The sequence below is a fragment of the Benincasa hispida genome, unplaced genomic scaffold, assembly GCF_009727055.1.
Source record: "Benincasa hispida cultivar B227 unplaced genomic scaffold, ASM972705v1 Contig179, whole genome shotgun sequence".
Lineage (NCBI taxonomy): Eukaryota > Viridiplantae > Streptophyta > Magnoliopsida > Cucurbitales > Cucurbitaceae > Benincasa > Benincasa hispida.
In genome coordinates, this window is record NW_024064356.1 from 843673 (window position 1) to 862283 (window position 18611).

General features: G+C 32.6%; 2 protein-coding genes across 3 annotated transcripts; both read left to right on the top strand.

Moving 5' to 3' along the window:
- The first annotated feature begins 1517 nt into the window (after positions 1 to 1517).
- Positions 1518 to 5672, top strand: LOC120068994 (26S proteasome non-ATPase regulatory subunit 4 homolog). Its single transcript, XM_039020637.1, has 10 exons — positions 1518 to 1662; positions 1808 to 1921; positions 2194 to 2299; positions 3337 to 3451; positions 3547 to 3756; positions 3897 to 4203; positions 4459 to 4579; positions 5040 to 5143; positions 5245 to 5319; positions 5398 to 5672. Exons 1-10 carry the CDS (start codon positions 1651 to 1653, stop codon positions 5443 to 5445), a joined length of 1212 nt encoding a protein of 403 aa, XP_038876565.1. The 5' UTR covers positions 1518 to 1650; the 3' UTR covers positions 5446 to 5672.
- A 1372-nt stretch (positions 5673 to 7044) lies between these two features.
- On the top strand, positions 7045 to 11194 carry LOC120069017 (protein EARLY-RESPONSIVE TO DEHYDRATION 7, chloroplastic-like). Of its 2 annotated transcripts, XM_039020675.1 has the most exons (4): positions 7045 to 8334; positions 9043 to 9209; positions 10360 to 10444; positions 10803 to 11194. In XM_039020675.1, the coding sequence occupies exons 1-4, from the start codon at positions 7376 to 7378 to the stop codon at positions 10990 to 10992; spliced, it is 1401 nt and encodes a 466-aa protein (XP_038876603.1). In that variant the 5' UTR covers positions 7045 to 7375; the 3' UTR covers positions 10993 to 11194. The 2 variants fall into 2 exon arrangements, with proteins under 2 accessions (XP_038876603.1, XP_038876604.1); XM_039020676.1 differs by lacking the exons at positions 10360 to 10444; positions 10803 to 11194 and adding an exon at positions 8441 to 8492 and having other exon boundaries at positions 9043 to 9179.
- The last annotated feature ends 7417 nt before the right edge of the window (positions 11195 to 18611 follow it).

The window sequence follows — 18611 nt, forward strand, 5'->3', positions numbered from 1 at the left end:
AAAGGTGACAACCTTCCTACAGACAGAGAATGACATTGATTCTGATTTTTTCCTCTTCACTTCTCTAAGCAACATGTGATGGACAACTGGGCTGTTAAACACCATATCAACGTCTATAAATCGCCCAAAAACTGTTCTCTTGAACATGGCCAACTGCGTTGGTGTGAACTTCTCTTTGACAATCTTGTTTGCATTAGCAATGTGGGCCAAGCTGGTTACTTGACCAGGAAATTGGTCGGCTTCGGCTATTCTGAAACGTGTAGCCTTTTTAAATCACTCCTGCATTTATTAAAAAATTCAATCAGTAAACTCCTTCAGAAAAAAAAAAAATGTAGAACAACATTTTGTTTAAATCTCGCTGGATTCGCTCTCGCTAGAATCGCTCTCACTGGAATCGCTCTTACTAGAATCACTCTCGCTGACATCGCTCTCTCCAGTGTCGCTCTTACTTATCTCCTTCACATTCTCTCTTTTTACTCGTCTTCAACCACATAACACATTGAAAACCAGAAAAACAAACAAAAAAAATCATAGGTTCACTTATCTCACTCACTTTCGCTCTCTCCGATGTCGCTCTACCGATTTCACTCTCACTTATCTCGCTCACAAACTCTTTCTACTTGTCTTCAACCACAGAACACATCGAAAACAAAAAACAAACAAACAAAAAAACCATATTGAAAGATTTACCGATAAGATTCGATTCGTCAACGACAGTAGAATCATTTGCAAGCCGGAAATATTTTTTTCGTTTATGAGCGATACGAAGCCGTTAGCCTTGAAAAATCTGAAAGAAGAATAGTTTAGTTTTGGTGGGTTCTCAGTAAAAAGGTAAAAAGACGAAGAAGTAAGGGCAATTTACGTAATTTGGTATGGCGATGATATCAACAGAGGGCCAATTGACATTATTTTTTAAAAATAGGTAATTTGACATTTTGGGCCCAATTTTTAGGTCACTCGTACAAATTTTCCGAAAAATCTTGGTATGATTTAATGAAACTTCTTAGACATGTAGACTGATAAATTGACCTAGAATCAAATTACTTATGAGAATATTCAAATGTCATATTCTAATTACTTATTTAATCTTGTCATATTATCACCATATGGATTAAATTGTTATAAATTGTGAAGTATAGAGACTAAATAATTAGTTACTAAAGATTAGAGATTAAATTATTACAAATTTAAAAATACAAGAACTAAATTATTGCTGATAAAAATTCAGGGATTAAATTGTTATTTTCATGAAAATTTAGAGAAAAAAATATTGTTAATCAATTAAAAAAATTTGAAAAATGATTTTAAATAACAAATATTTTCAAATATAGTAAAATGTTGAATTTATCAATGATAGATGATAGTAGTCTATTAATATGCTGTCCATCCCATCCATACTTTACTATATTGACGAATATTCTGATTTATTTTACTTTATTTGAAAACAACTCTCCAAAATTAGATTACAACCCCTTAAATAAGATTACAACCCCTTAAATATTATAATTTAGAAGGCATATCTTTAAATTGAGTTCTTGTGAAACGCTTCTTCAGTTCCAGACCTTCCGGCTTCTGCTGCAAGAAACCTCTCCATTCTCTTCGATTCTTTCTTACTCCTTCCATTTCTTGGCTGTTTTCAATCTCTCAACAATGGTGCTCGAGGTGCTTACTCATCACTATTCTCTTTTTCCATATTGCAAATTTCATCCAATTTTCCCTATGTCTTTCAAATCTCATTCTTCTCAACTCAGTTTAACGACCTAGGGTTCCATGGATATGAAACTTTTTTTTCCTTTCTTTTGGGTAGGCGACAATGATCTGCATCGACAATTCTGAATGGATGAGGAACGGTGATTATGCTCCTTCCAGATTCCAAGCTCAAGCCGATGCCGTCAATCTCATTTGTGGAGCTAAAACCCAGGTACTTCATCGATTTCTCTGCTTTGGAACTCGAAACATAAGAAGGAAAGGAATATACCCTGATTGGAGTTGAATTTCATAAAATTTTTTCTACTATCTCTTTTGCCTCTGTTGCCTTTTGGGGTTTTAATCAGGTATCTGGGAATTGAGTTCGAGTTAGGGTTATTTGGGTGAGGATTTTTTTTTTCTGTTAAACCCATATTGCCTTCTTTCTTAATATATGATTCTGAAGTTTTGATGAATGTACTGGATCGTTTGCTATTTTGTTAACAGTCTAACCCGGAGAATACAGTAGGAGTTCTTACAATGGCCGGAAAAGGGGTTCGGGTTTTGGTAACTCCTACAAGTGATCTTGGCAAGATTCTAGCGTGCATGCACGGTTAGTTCATCTACTTGCCTTTTTTTTTTTTAAGTTCCCCCTGTTCTTACCTAATAGGTTTGAGGCTTCTTAAAATATTATGACAGATTTGTTGCATTTTCTATTAAAGGATTTTTTTTTCTTGAGAAGTAGTACATGAAAACTTAGGCACTAAGATATTTATATGTGATCGTTTCTGCGTATGGCTGTCATTTCTTCAGCATCTAAGTATCTCTAGTATTAAAAAACAAATAAATAAATAGCATTGAAAATTTTGGCAAACTTTTAAACCAGCCTTTTTGTTCCCTCACTTATTCTGGAGGGTGACAGTCCCCGTCGTATGACTTTTTGGACATTTTAGAGTGCATTTTATTCGCTATGTATATGCAGCAGATTATTTATCAACAGAAACAACATTTAACATATGTGAGTATATATATAGAAGATGACTTCTGATGAAAATTTTTTACGTGTAGTTTCTGTAGTAAATAATAGTAAATCTGATAGAGTTCTTATTTTAACTGTTCAAGTAGGTGCTATAAGCACTAATTTAGAACATTGGGAATAATTCTTGTGGTAAGTATAAAATATGTTATAAGTTGAACATTGGAAATAATTTTTGTTATAATAATGCTCAATGGTCTATTCTCCCTCATTAGATGGATTAGATGTAATGCGTGATAACTCTTAGTTTGATCCCTATTGGAGTCAATGAGTTTACTTTTGTTAGTGCAGTTCGTTCATTTCTCCTTGTATTTCTGTCATTTTTTTTCTGAATAATGACATCTTAGATTACTGTTGATATGATTTTCTCTTTAAATATTTTCCCCAAAGAAAAACATCTATCCCAAATATTCTTAGGGGTGAGTACTGTCCAATATCAAGGTGGTATTGTACAGCATTTTGGTTATCAGAAATTCCTGGGTCTTCACTCTTTTGATGCATCAGATTTGGTGTATAATGGGTTGCACAATAATCCCCATTGCCCCGTGAAGTGCTGTTGATCTTTTTTTCTAGCTTTCTCTATAAAACTTAACATCTTTCTTTTTGCACAATAGGTTTAGAGATAGGTGGAGAGACAAACTTGGCTGCTGGGATTCAGGTGGCCCAGTTGGCTCTGAAGCATCGTCAAAATAAGAAGCAGCAACAAAGAATTATTGTTTTTGCGGGAAGGTAGGCACTTCTTGTCAATCCCTTTTTTATTGTATTTTTATTCTGCCGTTCCAGGTATTGATTGTTCTTACATCATCTACCTTATGTCTTCTTAGTCCTGCCAATCAAGAAAAAAAGTTGTTGGAGATGATTGGAAAGAAATTAAAAAAGAACAATGTGGCACTAGATATTATTGATTTTGGTGAAGAAGATGATGGTAAGCCAGAGAAGCTGGAAGCCCTTCTTTCAGCTGTAAATAGTAATGACTCCAGTCACATTGTTCACGTTCCCTCAGGTCCAAATGCTCTTTCCGATGTACTTATTAGGTCAGTTGCTCTCTCTCTCTCTCCCTCTCTCTCTCTGATTGGAGGAGACTGTGATTCTTATTGTTTCCATTTGTTCCATATTGTTTGACATAGTAAAATATTATCTCCATATGTCTTCACAATTTCTCCTTCTATGTCAGTACTCCAATCTTCACTGGTGATGGGGAGGGAGGAAGTGGATTTGCCGCTGCTGCTGCTGCAGCTTCAGCTGGTGGGGCCGGTTTTGATTTTGGTGTGGATCCCAACCTAGACCCTGAACTAGCACTTGCACTTCGAGTGTCAATGGAAGAGGAAAGAGCTAGACAGGAGGCAGCTGCTAAGAGAGCTGCTGAGGAGACTTCAAAGCAGGAAAAAGGAGGGGAACAGCCCTCTGGCTCACAGGATACAACTATGAACGAACGTGCTAGTGCTGAATCTTCTGATGCTCAGAAGACGAGCGATCCAATGGTTAGTTTTTCTTAAATTAAATAAGTTCAAATGCTGCAATATGCAAATAGAATGTCCATTATTTCAAATATTTCCTCCGACCCTTATGTTATTTGCACATCTTGCTTTCTCTCCCACCTTTTTGGAGGGCACTGGAGGGAATGTTTAATACTTATTTTCTACTTTGTTCTTGGCAACATTTTTTTTACTGCCACAACTTTAATGAAAGTAAAAGTATGTGCCATGTTTTGGTATTCATTCTGGATTTGATTACAGGAGGATGAGAATGCTCTGTTACAACAAGCCCTTGCAATGTCGATGGAAGATCCTGCCTCAAGTAATGACATGCGGGATACAGAAATGTCAGATGCAGCAATGGATCCAGAGTTAGCTCTTGGTAAGGTTATTCAATTTAATCATTCTTGGTGTGTAGTGTACTTTTCTTCCAACGTCTCATGTTGCTCCTTCACATTCAAGAAACCTTTTGAGGAAACTGGTTTGGCTGTTTGCGCTTTAGTAATTAGATTTTTAACTTTAAGGGTATTCCAAATACATAAAATTACTCGAATTGAATATAGTTCTATGAAAGCTTCCATCATGAGTTCAGAGACTGCACTACACCTGCACTATAATTTGCCTGATTGTGATTTGCATTCATCTTACCTGCTAATCTTTCAGTAGACTTGAATCATTTGCAAGTAGTGCAATGGAATAGAACAATTCTCTCCATCGAAATTTGACTTCCGTTAATATGTAGGCCACTTGGAACAAAAATTACTGCATTTGAATTGAATATGCAGTATAACTATCAGTATAACTATCTTTTTTCATCTTCGTTTGTTGCTGGTTGGTTGCAGCTCTTCAGTTGTCCGTGCAGGAGGATGCTAAAGACTCAACAAGCCAACCTGATATGAGTAAATTACTGGCAGACCAGTCATTCGTATCGTCCATTCTTGCATCGGTATGAATTCAACAACCTGTAAATACTTCTCACTGATATAGAAAAAGATGCCTCCAAATCTCTGGTTTACGTTTAATTAACTCAATGGAAATGTTCTACAGCTTCCAGGGGTTGATCCAAATGATCCATCGGTTAAAGATTTACTGGCTTCCATGCAAAGTCAGTCGAAGCCAGAGGTTAGTTGCTTCCAGGCATTGAAACACAAAGTACCCTGAAGATTAAAATTGTAAAATTAACTTTGAATCTTGTTTCAGGACAAGAAGAATGAAGAAAACCCCCCCAAGGAAGACAGTGACAAATGATCAAATCCATCTTCCAAAGTTGAATAATTCTGCTAGGTATTCGTATTTCGCCTTGTAAAAGAGTTGCATTGTGTGTTCATCTGCAAAAGATAGTCAGTTTTTCTTTTGCTGAAAACAAGAATATGCATCACTTTGATGTCTAAAAAAGTGATGCCTTGATCTTTTAATTTGTACTATGATATTATACTCTTTAGTTTAATTCAACTCTTGTTTTCTTTTTCCCCACATCTCTTATGATTTTCCTTTTTCTGTTCATTTCTTTTGAAACTAACTGATGAACATTGCAGCCAGGCCTAATACTAGCCTAAAATTGTAATGCAGAATCCTTATATATATAGATAAGGAAAAGAATGCAAGATATATTAGAACTGATGTGATGCTGTCCTTTGGATTAAAAGGAAGCCTAAGGCAAAATTGAAAGCGGGAGAATTTCATTAAATATTTTTAAAGGCTTTTTTCCCCCCTTTTTTGTTTACAATTCAAGGTTATAAATTTATATGATAAAAAAAATAGAAGTTTAATGATTTATTACTCACATCTCAAAATTTAAAATTCTATTTATCTTTTTGTTTTCAATTGTTTTGAATGGTAAATCTGTTAAAGATATTTTCAAGTATAACAAAATATCATTGTTTATCATTAATAAACAACAATGAATCACAGTAGATTTCTATTATTGAATGATGGAAATTTATCGTTCAACAATAGAAGTCTATTGCTCTCTATCATTAATAGGTAGTGACATTTGGTTATATTTGTAAATACGTTGGGTAATTTTTCTTTATTTGAAAACAATCATTTTTTAGTTCAAACACAACAAAATGAATTCTAAATCACTTGATCAGGAGTATATGTTCGTACTAGTGTATGTTTGGATAGGTCCAATAAGATATTTTTTTAAAGAACAATTCGTTTTGAACAATAGATGTCTTCACATCCAACTTTTTTAAAAATAAATTTTCAATGATAGGCACATTTGATTCATTTGATCCATAAGATTCTAAAATGTAACATTTTAGAATAGGCTAAAAGGGTGGAGTATTTTTTATTATTATTTTAAATATTAACATGATATTTTAAACTTATTCTACAAACACTCTACTTTTTAAACTTATTTTAGAAAAATAAATTATTTATTATTATTATTTTAAATAGACATGATATTTTAAATTAAAAATTATATATCTTCTCTCTCTCTCCTCTCTCTCCACCCTTGTTTCCTCTGCTTCATAAATTATTGTTGTTATTTACTTATAATATAATGTTACCATTTAAAATAATAAAAAGATTATTATTCAAGAAATGACTAAAAATATACCTTTTGAATTTTGATGGACTAGACGTGCATATTGTTAAAAATTCAGGGACTTAAATTATAATTATTTATATGTTTAAACAATTAAAAGTATGGAGATTTAAACTGTGATCTCAAAAGAAATAAATATATGTGTGGATGGTAGCAAGTAGCAACTAGATTTTGTAATTTAATCATTCAATTAATCATTTTCGAATGTAAAATAACGGAAGAGAGAGAACGCAAAATTCTCACTAGAAAATAAATAATAATATTATTATTTAAATAAATAAGGCGAAGAAGGATTTGGATGGCGGGTAAATTCCCGGCGAGAAAGTTGTTTGCCTGTCTCAAATAATTCTCAACCATGGCGACGGAGCTTTGACAGCTAAAACAAATTATCAACAATGGCCCGACATTGCCTTTTTCGATCATAATTAGTCAACTAATCGGTCTTCTTCACGATCGACACACGGGAAACTATCTCGATTACAGTTGAAACGGAACCATCTAATTCATTAATGTGATCGCATTGGAATTCGTTTTTGATCCCTTCTTGTTCTTCTCAATTTCCCCCATTTTCCTCTCCCCATCTTTCAAATCCATCCAATTTCCTGTTTCCCCCCTTCTGTATCAATGGATTCACAAAACCCATATCGCAATTCCCTTTACCCTCAGGTGATTCATTCAAATCCCGATGCGCCTTCCGCTCCCTTTGCGAATCCGAATCCATCGTCGACCTCGAATCTTTACCCCACTCTTGATATGAAGGATATGGTAGAGAATCTGTTTCCCGACGATGTGGATTACCGTCGTCCTCCTTCGGTTCCAACTCCGGCTCCGACTTCGGCTTCCGCTCCTCCCCTTGCGGCGGAAGAGGTTCTCATCAGAGTCCCAGGCGCCATTCTTAACCTAATTGATAAACAGTATAGTGTTGAGCTCGCTTGCGGCGATTTGACCATTGTTCTCATTCGCCAAGGGGAGAATGTTGTTGCGGTGCTTGCGCGTGTTGCTGATGACATTCAATGGCCATTAGCGAAGGATTTAGCGGCTGTGAAGCTTGATGATTTGCATTACTTCTTCTCTTTTCGGCCTCCGAAGGAACGTGATTCGGATTCCGATTCGAGTGACGATGAAGATGGGAAGAATAATGGGTCGGACGATTATTTGAGCTATGGGTTGACGATTGTTTCCAAAGGTCAAGAGGGATTGTTGAAGGAACTAGATGGGATTTTGCAAAATTACAGTAGTTTTACGGTGCAGAAGGTGTCGGAGAGTGCCAAGAAAGTGGAGGTTCTGGATGAGTCTCTAGCGAAAGAGATGTCGCCGGCGGATTTGAAGACGGAGAAGAAGAAAGAAGAGATGGAAGGGAAATGTGCAGCGTATTGGACTACATTAGCTCCTAATGTGGAAGATTACAATGGATTGGCTGCAAAGTTGATAGCAGCGGGATCGGGGCAATTGGTTAAAGGAATTTTATGGTGTGGTGATGTGACTGTAGAAAGGTTGAAACAGGGAAACGAGGCTATGCAGAAAAGGATGGACCCCTGTTCTAACACCGAGATCAGTCCTGAAACCCTCAAGAGGATTAAAAGGTTTTTTCTTACAACTCTTTGTTAAATATGTTATTTGCCCTCGTTTCTGTGTCGATAGCATTTGATTTGAGTTCATTGATATCCTATTATTCTTGAGCTTTTCAAGGTCGGTAGACGATGCTAGTTGGCAATTGTATCACTCTATCGACATCTTAGAGGTAATGGGTTCGCGCCAAAGTAGCCACTTTAAGGTTTAATATACTACTAGTTTCCTAGGCATACAGATATAGGTTATCAGCTAAGAAGAGAATAGTCGATGTATTTGCAAACTGCCCCAAATCCTCACGGATACTAAGGAAAGGGTTGCATCTTTCTGCATTAAGTTCTAGTCTTTGTTGTTTTATGCAATTCCCATGACTCAAACGCGAAGGAGTTAATGTGCTTAAGCTTAGTACTTTTTTAGAAAAATTAAGAACTATTCCCCAAAACCCTTCGTTTCTTTAAACAATCTCTTACAAAGCTTTAATTTTAAAATATTCATGATCATTACACTTCATTGTACCCCATGCTTTAAGAAACTGTGTAGGTGCATTACTTTTATCCAGTAGTCACCACTGGACTTAAAAGCTACATATAAATTATAAAGTAGACATTTGAGCATTATCCTGAAATGGATTTCATATTGGTTTTTCTTTTAGCTGTAAAACTCTTCAGCAAACTGCATGGAAACACTTGTCAAGTACTTTTTTGGTCTGATTTTTTATTTAGGGTTAAGAGGGTTACAAGGATGTCAGAGAAAGTAGCAAATGGAGTGCTCTCTGGAGTGGTTAAAGTTTCTGGATACTTTACAAGTTCAGTGGCTAATTCTAAAGTTGGGAAGAAGTTTTTTGGAATGCTTCCGGGGGAAATTGTACTTGCTTCTCTTGATGGATTTGGTATATCATCAACTCTACTTTGTTTTTTACCCCTGTGCCAGTTGAATAATATAATCTATCTTCTTTCCTTTTCTCTGCATCGATCTATCAACTAGTTTTTTCTTATATATAGAGTGAACTATTTAAAAATAAATTTCTCACGATTGAGTACTATTGGTGTACTATTAAAATGAGAAAAATAGGTTTCTTCTTTATAATTCTAATATAAAAAAGTATATGTAGTAAAATTTTTGATAACACATCATTTATTAGTCCTTTTTATTTGTATTTCCTCAGATATGGTTGAGTATAACATTGTAAAATGCACCATTTAAAACCGAATTATTTATAACATAGAGGACATAAATCAAGTGCATTGCCTGGAAGAGTTTACGGGCAAAGAAAAAAAATGTGAAAAGGAGCTGATAATTCTTTAAAGAAAAATGAAATTTTTAGTCCCTAACTTTTGAATAATAGTTTTGTTTGGTCCATTTTGAAAATGTACATTAACTTAGGACCAAACATAATTATTCTTCAAAACTAGGAGACTAAAATGGTAATTTTTCCAGTTTTTAATCAAACCAGAAAATATCTGTACGAAAACTTTTAGTGATAAAATGTTAAAAAAATAAAGATATAGCCGTCTGTGTTAGAAGTGATATTTGAAACAGAAATTGTGTGTTTTAGAGACTTGTTAACTTCGGTTTGCTGGACACATGAATATTTGGACTTACGTTGCTATTTGAGAATATTGCATCGCCTTGCATTAGACTTCATGGTGTTGACGAAAAACTTTCTTGAACTTGAAACTTGCAGCGAGAATATAATTAAGTTTGACTTTTCCATCATTAGATTATTTGAAAAGCATCAACATCATAGTACAGAAAATTCTCGGTTCATATCCAACGTGTTACTATTGTTTCGTATGGTTCCTAAATTTTGTGTAACGACAATGTTTTGTCCCCAATTGATCCTTAGATAATTAACAACACAATTCTGATAGGTCGAATTTTCATGATGTTTGCTTCATTCTTCAACTAATTGTATGGTTAGCTACTTAGGATCATAGGTAAACTTAAGTTGCTGAATTTTCGCTTTATGAATCATTCCTCACAAGAACACATTTCTTTTGTACCTTAGTTGATCACTGATTTCGTCTTCTGATAATCAGGCAAAGTTTTTGATGCTGTTGAAGTTGCTGGAAAAAATGTCATGGCTACATCTTCCACTGTGACAACTGAACTAGTGACCAAAAGGTAAACTGTCACCAACTGCACATGATTTACTATTAATAGGCAAAAAGAAACAAAGAGATAGGACGCTGAAATCCACTAAATTTCAAGAAGAGTATCAAGAATACAGCTCAAGGGAATTTCAGAGAGTTCTCCTCTCCCAACCTACCAGTCTACTGTCCACGATCCAAGTAAAACCATAAGTTTTCCAAGTAAAACCATATTTTCACTAAGTTTGCATTCCAGATTTCTGGATATCTTCCTACTGCTTGACCAAATGTTGAAAGAACTTCAATTTTCATGTCAGAAAATTCAGTTCAAAATCAATCTCATACACTTCTTATGATGCTTTTATAATATTTTCCTTATTTTGTTGTTGCAGATATGGGGAGCAAGCTGCAAATGCAACCACTGAAGGCCTTGATGCTGCTGGACATGCTGTCGGGACCGCATGGGCTGCTATGAAGATTCGAAAAGCTCTGAATCCAAAAAGTGCTCTCACCCCGACCGCTTTAGCAAAATCCGCTGTTAAAGCCGCAGCTGCAGAGGCCAAGGCTAAGAACTCCAAATAAATTGTTGGAACTATTTGATATTAACTTATAGTAGGTATGAACGGCTGTAACAAATTAAGTTGAGCTTATTAAAGATTCAAGCTACTCAATCTTCATGCCCACTCTTGCTTCTTTACTAAAATCATTGTTGTAGATTTCCTGTATATAAGTTACATGGATCCTGAAAAGAATGACATGATTGATTTCTGTTTCCTTTCTACAATGGTTCTCTTTCCCTCATCAAGAACCCAAAAACTGGAAAAAAGTAGGCCCTCCCCTTATATAAGGCTGTAAATCTTGGTCAACAAGCTGCCAGTTTCTAACAAGTGTTTGGGGCATTTTGCACACGATTAATGTCATCAAATCAATATTTGAAATTTGTAGCTATCATGATTGAATCATTGTTTGGGACTGGTAGCTATTATGATCGAATCAATCTTTGAGATTAGTAGTTATCATGATTTGAACTCATTTTCATCCAACTTTTTAAAGATATTTGATTTCGCTTGTTCCTTGATTATTTGGCCTACTTTAGGATGGGCAGCCCACTGTGTAGGTAGGACAAAAGCTTTCCAAATCATTTTCTTGAAGATAAACATCCCTCAGGATCTTCCTCCATCAGCAGGTAGGATTTTTGGCTTTAATATCTTTATTATCGTTTATTAAACATAAAGAATTAACTTTATTGTCTTCTTGTCCCTACAACTTGATCTGGGATGATAATATAGAATATTTTTCTAGATGATTGTGGCATAATATTGTTAGATGGTGGGTTTTGGACATCTAGCCAAAGTCTAACACAGCTAATAAAAATGGTATAAAAAGGTTGGTAATGCAGCAAAACCAGCCAATTACTAAGCCAAATGCTATTGAAAATTGGAATGCTCCCTCCATTTGCTTTATTTATTTCTTTGTTTTTGGTAAAGGACTTTACTCTGATCTTTTTGTTTCTGAAAACGATTACACCAAAACTCTCTTGGTTAATTGGAGCACTATGTCTTAATGTGCCTTTATCTCTCTTAATTGTACACCACAATTTTTTTTTTTAGATATTTAATATCTTAGGTTGGTGGGTCTTAATGACCTGATTAATATTTAATATTGCAATGGTCTATGAACTTTTGAGGTTGGTGTCTAATTCTTAATAGATTTTTGAACTTTTAGGCTTGTATCTATTTAGATTCTATGTTTTATAAGGTTTAAATTGACAATACATTTTTAAGAAGAAAATTGTGTTTGATATCTGTTTGATTTTTTTTTTTTTTTTTTTTTNTTTTTTTTTTTTTTTTTTTTTTTTTGTTTTTAAAAATTATGTTTGTTTTCTTGCAATTTCTTTATCATATTTTTCATTTTTCAAAGTGTAATTTATATTCTTAGTCAAATTCTAAAAACAAAAATAACTTTTTAGGAACTTTTTTTTGTTTCCAAAATGTAGTTTATATTCTGAAAACACTTTTAAAAAGTAGATAACGAAACAAATAAACTAATAGATGAAAGTGGTGTTTATTAGTTTAATTTTAAAAATAAAAAATATAAAATAAAGTGATTGTCAAATGAGACCTAAATATCTAAACTTGGCCAAAATTAACGACAATTGCTAAACTTTGACACATATGAATGATGAAGACTTATTAGCTATAAGAGTGAAAGAATAAAGATCTATTAAAAACTAAAGTAGGATCTAAATATTTGACATTGGCATGATTTAATGACGGTTATTCATAAGAGTAAAAGTTTAGAGACATGTTAAAACTAAAACAGGACCAAATAAACACGATCTCAAAGGTGCAAATACTAATTACTAGAAAAATGTTAAAGTATAGTGATTGAAAGAGACACAGCTAAGGGTTCTACAACCAAATTTGTAATTTGATAATGCATTTGTTGCTAGATCAAAGTCTTGATAGATTAATTTTATTGCATCTTATATAAACCTTTGCTGTATACAATAATTTATAGGCATCGAATCAAATGCTCCAATCCATAAGAGGGAAACAACCAATGCATAGACTATTCTTAGCCACTAAAGAGCTAAGATTCTCCATCTTTATGTCTTATTTGATTAGTAATTTTTTCTTCAAATGTGAAGAATTTGGGTTAGAAATGAAGTTATGTCCCTTTAGGATTTGTGTAATCTCTTCCAAATCAAATCCACTAATGGGTATTTGGAATCATATCTCTTGATATCACTCTCATACATTTGGTGAAATGAACCTTAGAATGTCTCTTTTTTTTCTCATTCTCATGTCTTTGTTTACTAAATTTTTAATGGAAATTTATTCTTATGAAAGGATAATTTTTTTTTTCTTTTACATACATACATAGGGGTCTACTATTTCAAGATCATGTTCCCAATATAGTAAATCATTGATTGGTAATGGTCTAGTTGTTCATCATGGTTGCTCATAATTGAACCAATAATACCAATTCATTTGGCACAATCTAGCTCAACCATACCAATTTTGTTACATAACTCAATCATGGGAGCCACTTAGATAGCTACTCTAATGATCTTGGTTCAAATGATCTCTCTCTTTAATTTTATATCTTATACAAAATTTCTAACTTCTCGATAAATTTGAGATATTTAGGGCACTTATTGTCAAAATGTGATCATTCCTTTGAAATCAGAAATTCAAATACGTATATTCCTCATTTGTTGTATTCTAAAATATTATGACACTTACTTGGAATATGATTTATTTCGTGTTTGGAAAGCGAGCAAAAAAAACTTTACGGACATCTTCTCTAACTACAGGAAAGATGTATGGAGTTTATGAACTTTCAACGTCGTGTCTAAAAGATCCAATAATTTTCAAAATGTCCAAAAGATCCTTGAATTTTGGATATTGTGTTGAATAGATCCCTAACATATCTAGATTTTTTAAAAATTAACGAATATATTAGATGAAAAAGTGAACTTTATTTCTAATCAAATTCTAAACTTTCAATTTAGTACGTAGTAGGCCCATGAATTTTAAAATGAAAATTTTAGGGATTTACAAATTGTTCTTGACCTAATAGATACAAACTTGAAAATTCATAGACTGAAATTATAATTGAACTTTTATTAAAATATAAAAATAGAATAGTATTAAAGTTAAGTCACCGCTCATTTATAAATCTTAAACCAAAACTATTGCTCTAGTAATTGGAAAAAGACTACCAAAAGGGGGGAAAAAAGAGGAATTGGTGCCAAAAAGAAGATGACCAAGAAAAAATTGTAAAAGGTGTAGGAATGCTACTAAACATGCACCCATAGTCCTTTCATTATCAAACATTGGCCATTTCCCTTTTCTTAAAGATCACATATGTTTATCTAAACCATAAGACACTTGTGCCACTATCTCTAGAGATCTATAATCTTTTGTGAAACCAAAGAAAATACTTTAACCTATGATTATTATTAACATTTCTTTATATATATTAATAATACCTTTATAGTAAGCACATAGAGGCAAAAAGGAGGGTTTCAAAATATTTTATTAGCAAACAAGTACCTATGTGGTATAGATAAAAGATGCCACGTTTTTCAATAATGACTATAGTGAACAAATATTGATATCCAAAAAAAAAAAAAAATATCACTTCGGAAAAATTGTTGAACTAATGTGAACATATCTCAACGAAAATAAAGTTTCTAAATTAGAAGTTCTATCCTCTTGACCCATATATTAGAATTTTTTTTAAATAATATAATTCGAATAATTAATTTAAAAAATTGGGTTAACATGAAACTATTCTAAAAAATATAGTTGCTAATTTGTAAACATGATACACAAGCTAGATAGATTATGTATCCTGTCTACGAATACGTTAATGAAACTTAGATGTGATACATGGGTAGAGGTAAATCGTGTACAAAGTCCATGACTTAGGTGTAAATCGTGTACCATGTACATTTACATAACCTGGTACCATGAAAATCGAAAATCGTGGACAATATCCACGAGTTCAACAAGAAATGTGGGAGAAATAGTAGTTCTCGCACACAAGTTTTACTAAAATTCTACAAAATCATGGACGTTACAAACAAGTTCCAAGAAATCGTAGATATTAGACACAAGTTCCACACAATTTGAAACGAAATTATAGTTTACAGAATTATCCTACATTTGTCATTTCTTTTTTAAACTAAATTATTCTTGAAGTTAACCCCACATATTGTCAATATATATATATATATATATGAATTTGAATTCTCTTAAGAAACCTTTAATCGATTGAGTACTTGAATTTCTATCACCTACAAAGATTTATTGAAGCTAAAATATATAGTTTTTTCTTATATATGGAATTTGAATCTAAATAGAATCTTAAACCAACTAGATTTTTTTTGAAATAATTGATATTAGAGGAATAAAAGATGTAAAGTTGAAGGAAACATTAGTTGGGTAATAAGACAAGGATAAGATGAAGAAAAAAATGAATGAATGATAAGCAAAAAGAGAGTAAAGGCAAGCATTACAAGAGGATTAAGCATTAGAGAACCATAAGAAATTAAGGAATATAAGTGGAGCACAAAAAAGGAGTTCTAGAGGCTCAATTTTGCCAAGTCAAGCCACCTAAATAATGCACTCCCACATACCAAATAGTTATTTAATATATTTTTAACCATATAAGTCTATCTCAATACTAAGAATGCATTACTTCAAAAAGTTATGATTAACCTCATTAGATTACTCACAAGTGTATCATTTTTTTTTTCATCTTATTTGTTTTTCCTAAAAAATTAGGAACTTAATATTATCATTTTGTGATGAGGTTTTGTTGGTTTCTAAGGTGTACAAATTTGAATATTTAATTTAAATGAAAAGATAATATAGTAATATATATAGCGACTATGCATTAAAAGAGGAGGAAAGAGTCTTATTAATAATGGTTAGACTTGGATTTAAAATCTATATATTACTAATTACCATGGATAAAAATTCAACGTACATTTACAAGTAGAGATGTCCACGAGGCGGAGTGGCATCGGGATGTCATTCTCCATCTTCATCTCCGTGAAATTTCCTATGGGGATCGAGGAGGGGATTTCCTTGAGGAATTTTTTTCTAATTACCTTTTTTATTATTTTTTTTGTAAAAAGCCAATTAATTTAAATCACTAATGTAAACAAATTTTAATTAAATAATTAACTTTATTACTAAATTGTTTTATAAAGATAAATTACTCAAAATTTGGCCTAAAAAAATTAAGAAAGAAATAAATATAAATCAAATTATTCACATATATAGTTTAAATTTAAATATTCAATTTAAACATATTCATTATCTTTCCCAATAAATAATTAAATTTGAAATTTAAATGTAATATTTATATAATAATAATATTAACATAATATTAGATAACTAAACTAAATAAATATGTAGAAGCTAATGGGGACAGAGATGAGGATGGGAACAGGGCAGGGGCAAAGGCGGGGACGGGGAATGCATTCCCCGCCCCCGTCTCCGTTTAGCTCACACGGAATTTTTCCCCTCCACTCCCTCCTCTATTCTCCATCTAATCGGGAATTCTTGTTCCATTCGAAGTGAAGCCCCATTCTCGTAAGGAAATTGGATATCTCTATTTACCCGTCTTTCTCATACGTCAAATTTTACAAAATTACCTGTTATATTCAACCTCTTTGGATAATTTGTTAATACTGGTATTTTAAGATGATAAATATTTAGAAAATACCTTCAAACTCAAGATAGGATCTCAAGTAAGTGAAAAAAAAAAAAAAAAAATTAAATGTATGTTTAGTAAAGGAAAAGTTATGATGATATGGAAGTCATGGTTTCTCAATTGGATGTTACATTTTCAAAGTGTGCTAGATCTTCTAATTCTTTTATGCACAACTTTATTTATTGTGCTTCGCTTTTCACTAAGTTTTTTCTTTGCACTCTGCCTCTGTTATCTATGTGGAGGGAGAGCGGGTTTTTGGCCGATAACTTTCCTGTTTGGGTGTCCTCAATTATTCATGAGTTCATTGACATGTGTGGTTTGTGCTAGTTGGTAATACATTATCTTTTTTTTTTTTTTTAAAAAAAAAAGTTAGGATAAGGATAAATTTTGCAATTGAAGGTATAAAACAAGTTAGATTCAAATATTTATTCTCTTAATATCACCCTCATGTTACATTGTGAGATAGATTTAAATCTTCAATTTATAAGAAATGTTCTTGATTTTTGAGTAATACTTGATGTAACTAGCAACTAGCGAGTACACACCTACAAAGTTTGTAAAATTAATGACCTACTAATTGAAAGTTGGAATATACCATTATTGAAGGGTCTCATTGAAGAGAACTTTGAACGGAAGTAAGATCATCCCAATTTCCATTTTTCATAGAAAGAAATTTTTACAGAAAAGAATCCCTTGATAAAAAAACGAACCCTACCACGATTGCAACTTTGGTATTCTCAGGTAGAGAATTCATGAGTGATGGACTCTGGCTATTTTGGAATAAGGGAATGAATTGAGGCTAGAGAGAATGATGAGGAATTGTGATTGATCTCTAAGAACAACTCTCACCAAACATTTCTGTCTTTTTCGTACTTAGTGAAGAAGGAGACTCTCTCCTTTCAAAAATGCCAAATAAACTTCAACCACCCACTTACTAGGGTGGAGAGGAAAAAGGGGAAGGCCTCCTAGTTCAAATAAATTAATTTTAATATATAAATAATAAACTTAATTTATATAAAATAAATATTTAATATATATAAACATGATAACTAACTTATCATAATATNAAATTAATTTTAATATATAAATAATAAACTTAATTTATATAAAATAAATATTTAATATATATAAACATGATAACTAACTTATCATAATATATATATATATATACTTATAACTTATAATTTTAATATTGTATCATATACAATATAACCTATAGTTTCTTTTCCCTCTCATATGACATTTAATATAAATCACATTTATATTAAATTTAACAATTATGAATCCAACTCATATAATTAATATTTGAATCTTATTCAAATATTCATTTCCTCTCATAATGTATCAAATACATTATACTAATTATATCATATATAATTAAAATAACTTAATTATATCATATATAATTAAATCTCTCAATTAATTTGAACAATTCAAATTAATACAAAAACTTATTCTCATTTAATTCTATTGAACTATAAGGGTATCTCATGGACCTGTAGCTTGAAGCTCCAACGGTACATGAATAATTAATCAAACTCTTTAGTTAACTTATTCATCATCCGTTAACTGTCGGGCTATCCACTAAAGATCGACACCTGTACTTTTCGCACTACAAATATATTTCTGTGTCCATTGGATATAACCAATCAATAATACAATGACTCTTCATAAATTGTTCGTAACTACTGCTGGGCCAAAATTACTGTTTTGCCCCTATAGTTACATCTAACTTCTTAAGTACCACTGATCCTTCTAATGAACAATAGATCATAGTTCAATTATGACTAAACCCCTCTCGAGCCAGGAGAGGGTGTGGTACCACATGGTTCAAGCCCCGAAATCATCCCTTAAGGGAGTAATTTATTTACTTACCTCGACCTCGGGGAAGGAGTGAATTCGTTCTTGTGTAGTTGTGTTCCCAACTCCCCAATCAGACGAATCCCTAAAATGGTAGGTTTATTGAG

Bases quoted from the DNA above. Each gene is read 5' to 3' on its own strand.
- LOC120068994 (XM_039020637.1), top strand. The intron at 1,922-2,193 runs GTACTTCATCGA...TTTTGTTAACAG, and splicing joins TTTGTGGAGCTAAAACCCAG to TCTAACCCGGAGAATACAGT. The intron at 4,204-4,458 runs GTTAGTTTTTCT...ATTTGATTACAG, and splicing joins AGAAGACGAGCGATCCAATG to GAGGATGAGAATGCTCTGTT.
- LOC120069017 (XM_039020675.1), top strand. From the start codon at position 7,376: ATGGATTCACAAAACCCATATCGCAATTCCCTTTACCCTCAGGTGATT. The intron at 8,335-9,042 runs GTTTTTTCTTAC...TTTTTTATTTAG, and splicing joins ACCCTCAAGAGGATTAAAAG to GGTTAAGAGGGTTACAAGGA. The intron at 9,210-10,359 runs GTATATCATCAA...TCTGATAATCAG, and splicing joins TGCTTCTCTTGATGGATTTG to GCAAAGTTTTTGATGCTGTT.